The sequence below is a fragment of the Leptodactylus fuscus genome, chromosome 1 (genome assembly GCF_031893055.1).
Source record: "Leptodactylus fuscus isolate aLepFus1 chromosome 1, aLepFus1.hap2, whole genome shotgun sequence".
Classification (NCBI taxonomy): Eukaryota; Metazoa; Chordata; class Amphibia; order Anura; family Leptodactylidae; genus Leptodactylus; species Leptodactylus fuscus.
Genome location: NC_134265.1, coordinates 199,563,410 through 199,573,134, shown reverse-complemented (window position 1 = coordinate 199,573,134; position 9,725 = coordinate 199,563,410). Strand labels below are relative to the sequence as shown.

The window sequence follows — 9,725 nt, the reverse complement described above, 5'->3', positions numbered from 1 at the left end:
ATAAAAATATAAATAGATAAAAATAAACCATTGTTATGTTTAATAAAACACAAAACCCAAAAAAAACTCCATTGGACTGCAGGTCCTTTAGCATTCTTAGGATAGGCTAGGGTTTCTCTATTAGGAAATGTACCGTATCAAAAACGACACGTGTGAACGACACAAAAATGGCGGCGGTACCACATACGTCACCGGTTTCCTGTCCTGAAGAAAGCCGCCTATCACATCCAACCGCCACCCACAGACGCAAGGGGCAGTCACGTGGGAGACCCGGCGCTAGTCCTATATAAAGCGTGCTGTTGACGTCAGCGTTCTCTTCCGCCTGTTTGTCTGCTGAGAGGCAGATAGTCCGCTCCGGCTTTTTTCTTTCCCGTGAAGAGAATCCATCGCCATCCGCCAAAATGGTAAGCGGTAGCCCCGAGCCCAGTGTTACCTGAGCCGTGGCCTGTACTGGGAGCCGTGGCCGATGACTAGTTTGGCCATTTGGAGTTTTTCTCATGAAGTCAGCGCTAAACAATAACCGCGGCCTGTGGAGCCATTATGGTGCGCCCTCTCGTGAGGACGGCTGCTCGCTTTTCAGGCGCTCCCCTATAGCGAGCTCTCTTCCCTCTGGTGCTCGCGCAGTGGAGGATGGTGGATGAATAGCCTGGTAGCTGGCAGGCCTGGTGCGGTGCCGTCTTACCTAATGGCTCGGTGTCCCGAGGCCGCTATGACGCTGCCGTTTTTTCTAGTGTCTGCCTGTCCTTCCTGGATTGTCGGTGACGTGACAGCTGTTTGTGTGCGGCTGGATGGGCTGCTGTTGTACAGTGCTATGGCGGCACACACAAGTGGAAGGCAGGTCTTTCCATGTGTCCCTGTAACCCACTCAGCATAAGGCTCTGATCTCTAGGACTTGTGGAAATCTTGCTTATCAAAACGAGCCAAGGTGTCTTGGGGCTGATCATGTGATCTATTAACTATTTCCTCCCCAAGTTCTGTAATCCGATATCAGCAGTCTATGGCCCTCTATCTGTGTAATTACAATTCCCAGCATTCACTTCAGTGGGTAACTTTAAGAATAGAACCTGCATGTTGCACTGTACTCCACAGCAGCTAGAGAGCTGGAACTCTCCTCCCAGAGTGCCGGTCATAAGGGTGTAACTGCTGATGGTGTAGACTATGGTTTTATCATCTTGCCTGACTTGCTTAGATGAGATAGTAGCACTATCTTATATAGCTGATTCTTGCCTGTTACTCAGGTTTTCCCCACTTTACCACAGCATACTGATGTCACACACAGGCCAGTGGAGGCTGTATCCCACCCTAACAGTGGCAGGTGACTCACTGGCTTCACGGTGTAGAAGAAAAGACTAGCAGTTGTCACTTGAGTAGACAGAATGTAAGCCAAGTAAACAAAAGATCCTTTGGAAGCTAAGGTTGACTCTTGTGACCTTGGAAAATGCCTTTTTAAATATTAACCTTTTCTAGCGTATTAGTATAAGCTATATCACTTATACAGTACCTGTGTAGCCAACACTTTTGATAACAGCTTAGTATTGTACTGCACCCACTGAATACCCATACACACTAAGCTTGTAACTTTACACATCATCCATGTTAATATAATTTAGATAGACCCTCCTCAACACTCTTTGCTTTTCTATTTTTCTATCAGGTGAACTTCACGGTCGACCAGATACGTGCCATCATGGACAAAAAGGCAAATATCCGCAATATGTCTGTCATTGCCCATGTGGATCATGGAAAGTCCACTCTGACAGACTCTCTGGTGTGTAAAGCTGGCATTATTGCCTCTGCTCGTGCTGGTGAAACTCGCTTTACTGACACTCGAAAGGATGAGCAGGAGCGCTGCATCACCATCAAATCAACGTAAGTGTCAGTAAATGGGGAAACTTGTTTTTAAAACTGTAAATGTGCTAATAATCCTTTTGTTTTATAGTGCAATCTCCCTGTTCTACGAGCTTTCTGAGAATGACTTGGCCTTCATCAAGCAAAGTAAAGATGGTTCTGGTTTTCTCATCAACCTGATTGACTCTCCTGGCCATGTTGACTTCTCCTCTGAAGTGACTGCTGCTCTACGTGTAACTGATGGAGCTTTAGTTGTTGTGGATTGTGTCTCTGGTGAGTCTTTGCTTCTTCATAAGTAAACTTTTACAGACTTTTTGAAAGCTTTGCTCATGAATTTATATATCTTAATATATATATTTTGTTAATTTTTCACATTAGGGGTGTGTGTACAAACTGAGACTGTACTCCGTCAGGCTATCGCTGAGCGCATTCGTCCTGTGTTGATGATGAACAAGATGGACCGTGCTCTTCTGGAACTCCAGCTGGAAACAGAGGAGCTGTACCAGACATTTCAACGCATTGTTGAAAATGTTAACGTAATCATTTCCACTTATGGTGAGGGAGAAACTGGCCCAATGGGTAACATAATGGTAAGTGGTAACCATATAGAAGGCTGAGTGACTAGATTTAAGTCTTAGGCCTTCATATGGCAATTAAAATGGCACGTAAGGAAAAACAATTTGACTCTTAAATTTATCTTGGCCCCAAAAGAATTCAATTGACTTGAATCCTTAAGTCCTCCTGCCTCTAGGCCAGCATCTTCTACAAACTGCCTATGGCTTTGTTTTTATTGCATGTAGTCATGTATTGAACGTGAGGACTTTATATGCTCCCTCTACTGATGTCTAGAGGTTTGAGGTTAAAACCCCATGTGGTGTCCCACAGCAAAAAAAATGCGCTGCTTGGAAAAGCTGCAGCAGCAACAACAAATTGTAATACCTTGCACAGAAAAGAGGCTTCCTTTTCAGACTCTCTGCTTCAATTAGATCTATAGGGAAACCACAACATTTCCTTAGATATAATTGACATGCTGTAACTTCCAAAATTGTCTGCTCTGAGCACAGATTTGTCATGACTTGAATGCCACCTCCTGGGCCATTGCGTCACACCCTCTGCAATGTCCTGGTCCTCCTAGCTCGTATAGGAATAAAGCTGGCAGCCAGAGAACCAGGACACATTGCAGATGGCATGATGCAACAGCCCAAAGGTAACATTCGAGTCATGAAGCTGTGCTTGGAGCACAGGTAGACTGCCCTTGTGCTGTCTGTCTCCTTTGCATAGATGGTAGGGGGAGGGAGAAGCGATTTATTAAAAAAAGGTGGTGTTGAGGACTGAGCCAAAGATGGTAGTATAGCCTTTATAAAGTTTTCAATGGGGGATGTGCTTTTTTAATAGAGCCCCTTTAAAGTGCTGACATTACTGTGCTAAAGATATTGACACCAGAGTAAGTAAGATGGAGTGTTTCACACCTGTCATTCAGAAAGTGTCACTCTAAGATATGGGCTGGTACAGGGCAATAAAAAAAGAAAATTCCGAGCCAAATGCAGTACCTTGTTTTCGGTACTGGAGGAGCAAACTTGAGTACTAACCATATTGTAAGGTAGAATTTTAGGATTCTGACATAGTACACTAAAGTTGTTTGTTTTTAAACCACATGCTTAATGATAGTGGCCTTGCATATGTATGATGTTTATATAAAATTATTTGGTTTTGTTTTTTTAGATTGATCCAGTTCTTGGCACTGTTGGATTTGGTTCAGGGTTGCATGGCTGGGCCTTTACCCTAAAGCAGTTTGCTGAAATGTATGTAGCAAAGTTTGCTGCAAAGGGAGAAGGGCAGTTGTCTCCAGCAGATCGGGCAAAGAAAGTGGAGGATATGATGAAAAAGCTGTGGGGTGACAGGTAATAAATGATCTGATCAAACATTTAATGCAAGGTTGGAACTGTTTAGTCTTGAGCATATATATATTACATGTCATCCTTTCCTCACAGGTATTTTGACCCAGCTAATGGCAAATTCTCTAAAACCGCCACCAACGCCGATGGCAAAAAGCTGCCTAGAACATTCTGTCAACTTGTCCTGGACCCAATTTTCAAGGTGTGTTTGAGTGTGGGGGTGCTATAGTGGAGGCAATGATTAAACACTTTCACCTTAACCCTAAAGTACTATCATGGTGTATTATAATATGTATTATAGTACTTAAGGGTTACATTTTATAATCTATTGCTTTCAAATAACTTCTGGTACTTTTCAGGTTTTTGATGCAATCATGAACTTCAAGAAAGATGAGACTGCGAAACTGATTACAAAATTGGACATTAAACTAGACACTGAAGATAAGGATAAGGAGGGCAAGCCTTTGCTTAAGGTAAATTTTAACAATGTACACAGTAAAGCAATTTGTGTTCCTGGAAAAGCTTAAACTATACACCTATAATTGTAAACCTAGGCAGTCATGAGACGCTGGCTTCCAGCTGGTGAAGCTCTTCTTCAAATGATCACCATCCATCTGCCTTCTCCTGTGACTGCTCAGAAGTACCGATGTGAGCTTCTATATGAGGGACCTCCTGATGATGAAGCTGCAATGGGTATGTTTTCAATGCTTCCTGAACAACTTGATAAACTTGTATAGTACAGTATTCTGCATTGTTATACCTGCTTAATGCTAGAGATTTAGCTGATAAACCCCCATAAACAGTGCATCTCACACTTACTGGTGATGGGGGCACTCGTCCACATTAGGGAGTGTTCGCCTACATGTTCTCCTAATTCCATCCAGGAGATTAGATTTGCATATTTTTTACTTACTGGTGAGGCATTCATCAAACTGATACTGGGAATGCACCAGCAGAGAAGTACTACCAGGGAATGCCTTAAATACCACTGCTGTACAACATTAATGCGCAATACCTGTACAACAGCAGTGACAAATATCTGTGTCTACTAGAAAATATCTCTAGGAAGAGTAAGTGCAGCACAATATACTTCAACTAATGAACACTGGTGTTTAGTTCATTCAAAGAACAGGCTCCAGAAATGTACCAGGATTTAGATGGTATAGGCAGGTGTTTTAGTTTTGGGGCAACACTTGAAATTTCTCAGGGGCATCACTATGGGTTTTGAAAGGCAGTCAAAAAAAAAAATAAAAAATCAGAAACTGAAAAGCCTGTGGCAGGAATGTGTAAAGATTTCCTTATAGCTAACCTTTTTTTTTTTTTTTTTTTTTTTTTTTTCCCCCCCCAAGGCATCAAGAACTGTGATCCTAAAGGACCACTGATGATGTACATATCCAAGATGGTGCCCACAACTGATAAGGGTAGATTCTATGCTTTTGGACGAGTGTTCTCTGGTGTTGTGTCTACTGGCCTCAAAGTTAGAATTATGGGACCAAATTTTACACCTGGCAAGAAAGAGGATCTTTACCTGAAGCCCATTCAGAGGTGGGTCTTATAAACAGCTAACTAATGTTAAACATTTGATGCTTTGAAAGCTTTCTTATTTATATATTTTATTTATTTTTAGAACTATCCTTATGATGGGGCGTTACGTAGAGCCCATCGAAGATGTTCCTTGCGGTAACATTGTTGGTTTGGTTGGCGTGGACCAGTTTTTGGTGAAGACTGGCACAATCACCACCTTTGAGCATGCACACAACATGCGTGTTATGAAGTTCAGTGTGAGCCCTGTTGTGCGTGTTGCTGTGGAAGCAAAGAACCCTGCTGATTTGCCCAAGCTTGTAGAAGGCTTGAAGCGTCTGGCAAAATCTGATCCTATGGTACAGGTAAGCATTTGATTCCAGGGAATAACTTGTTTATAGATAACTGGTAATGTGAACTTGAAACTTCAATTCTCCAATGAATATTTTGCTAACCTTGTTTTACTAACTAAACAAACATGCTTAACACTCCTTTCTCCCCACAGTGCATCATTGAGGAGTCTGGAGAACATATTATTGCTGGAGCTGGTGAGCTGCACTTGGAAATCTGTCTGAAAGATCTTGAAGAAGACCATGCTTGCATTCCAATTAAGGTAATAAAAAAAAAAAAAAAACAAAAACAGCTAGAGCTGAAACATTGCTGGCTATATCTTGTACTAAATAGCTCTCACTTTAATGGGAAAAGTGTCATATTTATGATAAAATTTCAATTCTTCTTAGAAATCTGATCCTGTTGTGTCCTACCGTGAGACAGTGAGTGAGGAATCTAACCAGTTGTGCTTGTCAAAGTCTCCTAACAAGCACAACCGTCTCTACATGAAGGCTCGTCCTTTCCCTGATGGTTTAGCTGAGGATATTGACAAGGGTGATGTGTCGGCACGGCAAGAGCTTAAGACAAGGGCACGTTATCTGGCTGAGAAATATGAATGGGATGTCACCGAAGCAAGAAAGATCTGGTGCTTTGGTCCTGATGGAACTGGGCCAAACATCCTCACTGATGTCACAAAAGGTGTCCAGTACCTGAATGAAATAAAGGACAGTGTAGTGGCTGGTTTCCAATGGGCAACAAAGGAGGTATGTATCATGTGAAAACCTCTTTATATCCTTTAGGTATTTGGTGTGTAGACTTTAAGCAAGAAAACAGTGATTATTGAACTGATTTTGTGTTGCATAACTTTTAGTGAAATTAACAAACTAAGTTAACACTGAAGTCTTCTCTAACAATGTTAATCCATTTCAGGGTGCCCTTTGTGAGGAAAACATGAGGGCTGTTCGTTTTGATGTGCATGATGTGACTCTACATGCCGATGCCATTCATAGAGGTGGCGGACAGATAATCCCCACTGCCCGTCGCTGCCTCTATGCTTGTGTACTGACAGCCCAACCCCGCTTGATGGAGCCAATCTATCTTGTAGAAATCCAGGTTGGTAGTTTTTTGGGAGTTTGTGGTTTGTTTTTTTTTTCCAGGAAAGTGTAGAATCCTATATTAACATTTTTGCTCCTATTTTAAGTGCCCTGAACAAGTGGTTGGAGGAATCTATGGTGTCTTGAACAGGAAGCGTGGACATGTGTTTGAAGAGGCCCAAGTTGCAGGCACACCAATGTTTATTGTTAAAGCTTATTTGCCTGTCAATGAATCATTTGGTGAGTCTTCACCCTTCACCTTACAGATTTTTTTTTTTTGTATTTAAAACTTTTCTTGCATGCATAGTATTAGAGCTGTTGTACTCTGCTGGTTCATGTTAGACTGAGGTTTTTTCAAGATCACATTTTTATTTATGCTGAGGCTGTTGGTACGGTATATGGGTAGCTTCCATGTGATCCCTGTTCCTGACAATTTTTGGTGAGCACAGTCATGTACATGAGTCCTAACACCAGTTTCTAAAAATGTTAACATGCAGTAGAGTAAAAGCATGTACATAATGGTTAACCAAGGAATGGAAAACTGCAGAACTGTAGGGAAGCATACAGGAAACGTGTAAAATATATGCGCCGCAATACTACTGCAGTAAAGGCATCAATAGCTTCTTGTGAAGCTGTTACTGCTCTGACCAGTTCCTGGGGTAGGATGTTCAACAGATTAATTTGGTCTTAAGGCGAAGCTTAGTTTTCTTTGGACACTAAACTCTGCCTTCAGGTGAAAGGAGTACCTTGTGGTGATTAAGGGAACTTAATATAAAAAACTTATATTCTTGTATGGACAGCTAACACTAGATGCTCAGCTTTCCATTCTTTGGGTCTGCTTTGGGACATTAAAAAAAATTAAGCTAACCTGGTTAAGTGGTTACTGCCAGTGGACCCCCCAATTGGGTCTGAATTTCCACCCAAAAATGCAGAGTTCCTTGCAGTGTTTTGCAGTTTTAATAAAAAAATTAAAAAAAAATATATATATATATATATATATATATATATATATTATATATTATATATGTTTGGGGACTGAAACATCAAATGTAGATCGGGTGCATAGGTGTGAATCTAGCCTAACTTAATATAAATATTTTAACACTTTAAACCTTCTGATCAGTTTTGTGACTCTTCCACCTCTGAATATCCTGAGAGCCTTTCTTTTAAAATTGGTGTCCAGAACATCTATGCACTCTAACTTTTTTTTTTTTTTTTCCCCCCCCCTCTCCATAGGCTTCACTGCTGATCTACGATCCAATACTGGTGGCCAAGCCTTCCCTCAGTGTGTGTTTGACCACTGGCAGATTCTTCCTGGTGATCCTTTTGACAACACCACTAGACCATGCCAGGTTGTAGCAGAGACCCGTAAACGAAAGGGTCTTAAAGAGGGTATTCCAGCTTTGGATAACTTCTTGGACAAGCTGTGAGCTTTCTACATATTCTGAATCATCTGGACTTGACACCTTAACTTTAAAACATGAAACGTTTGCTCACTTTAATGTCAAGATTTTCTATGGCCCATCTTGGTGCTCTTAACACTTACAAAAGGGTAACATTTAAACCTAGTTTGAAACTATCAAGTTGGGAGTATAGGGATTGCTTGAGCATCACTGGGAATACTGTTCCTTTGCAGCATGAATATCAGCATTGTATTGGTGCCATTAATAAAACTTGTATTTGAGCTAGTTGTCTGTCTTGACATGTGACTTCTGTAAAGTGGATGCAGCTTAAATATGGTGTGAATTTACTGTCCTGTGCTTGCAGTAGAAGCACAAGATATGACGGAGGGTATACTGGTGCTAATTCTAACTAGCGTGCACAGAGGGGTCATAACACTGATGGCGTAATGTGGCAGCAAGTGTTAATGTAATCTAAATTCAGCTCAGTTGAATGTTTAATAGGAGGATTTGGTGGTTTTTATGCGGTTTTATGTTCGCAATGTGACATGGGAGGTTATATGTAACCTTGGCCATTGTACACCTGAGGAAGGGATTTGATAATCCCAAAATGCATTGTGGCTCAAAGGGTGTTTTTCAAGACTACCTCTGGTAAGCGCAGATGATTTCTATGTAGAACTGTAAGGGTTTTAAAAAAAAAAAAAAAAAAAAATCTGTATATACATCCTGGAGACTGATATTCCAGCAATTTACCACTCTATAGGGAGGTTATATCTGTTCATATCAATAAGTGTGTTGTGACTTGATCACAACCCACATAGGTGAGCAGTTTTCCATTTGTTTGGGTGTTTGCTTACTTTCAGCAATGCACTAGGTACCTGCATGGTTCTGTTTTTGTCTTTTCCCTAAACATAGTTGGGAACAAACTTAAATATTGTTATTAAAGCTTTGAATTTCTCTACTGTAAATAGAGTATCACAGTAGAAGAAAAAAGTTAACAGGGCAATAGATAAGGGCAAAAGAACAGAAAGATGACATGTATAAAGGGCTTGGAACCTAGTCACTGCAGTAAAATCACAATTCATGTGACTCCTGATGTCACCCAGAGGTACTTCCAATTAAGTACCAATTGCAGACATCTCTAGCCATTATGACTTCTTTTTTTTTTTTTTAATCTAACTTGGAGAGAAACCTTATGACAGGATCATATAGTGCAAGTTACCAATTTAACCTGACATCAGAAACGATTCACCCATTCATTCTATGTAGACATGCCAGTGTATAGTAAATGTGAAGTGAACTGGATTAAAGAAATAAAACTAGCACTTAGCACAGTATCAGAAAAAGGAAATTTGACCTTTCCAATTCTTAGTCGGGTCAGGAATGTCTTGTTACCACCCTGCCTTATGGAAAAGTACAACACACTACATTAAGGCTAGGTTCACAACTACATTTGAGTCGTCAAAGGAGATTTTACGGCAGTCTGGCTAAAACTGGCTATGGAAAGTCCAGTAAGGAGGACTCTTCTCTCCTGGTTTTAGTTGAAGAAAAAAAAAACACACACTAGTCTATGGGATCTGTAGGTAACCACTTTATAAGCAGACCTGAACAACAGAGAGCTGATTGTTAGTGTGAAC

The 9,725-nt window shown here is 41.0% G+C and overlaps 1 protein-coding gene across 1 annotated transcript; it reads left to right on the top strand.

Annotated features, from left to right (window-relative positions):
- Window positions 1-301: 301 nt before the first annotated feature.
- Window positions 302-8,372, top strand: EEF2 (eukaryotic translation elongation factor 2). Its single transcript, XM_075280901.1, has 15 exons — window positions 302-404; window positions 1,655-1,869; window positions 1,940-2,121; window positions 2,227-2,438; window positions 3,571-3,749; window positions 3,840-3,945; window positions 4,103-4,216; window positions 4,298-4,436; window positions 5,093-5,288; window positions 5,371-5,629; window positions 5,770-5,877; window positions 6,005-6,358; window positions 6,525-6,707; window positions 6,796-6,928; window positions 7,925-8,372. The coding sequence occupies exons 1-15, from the start codon at window positions 402-404 to the stop codon at window positions 8,116-8,118; spliced, it is 2,577 nt and encodes an 858-aa protein (XP_075137002.1). The 5' UTR covers window positions 302-401; the 3' UTR covers window positions 8,119-8,372.
- The last annotated feature ends 1,353 nt before the right edge of the window (window positions 8,373-9,725 follow it).

What these genes read in the sequence shown, in the direction of transcription:
- EEF2 (XM_075280901.1), top strand. An exon ending in GCCCAATGGGTAACATAATG is followed by an intron (nt 2,439 to 3,570) that starts GTAAGTGGTAAC and finishes TTGTTTTTTTAG; the next exon opens with ATTGATCCAGTTCTTGGCAC. An exon ending in TGATGATGAAGCTGCAATGG is followed by an intron (nt 4,437 to 5,092) that starts GTATGTTTTCAA and finishes TCCCCCCCCAAG; the next exon opens with GCATCAAGAACTGTGATCCT.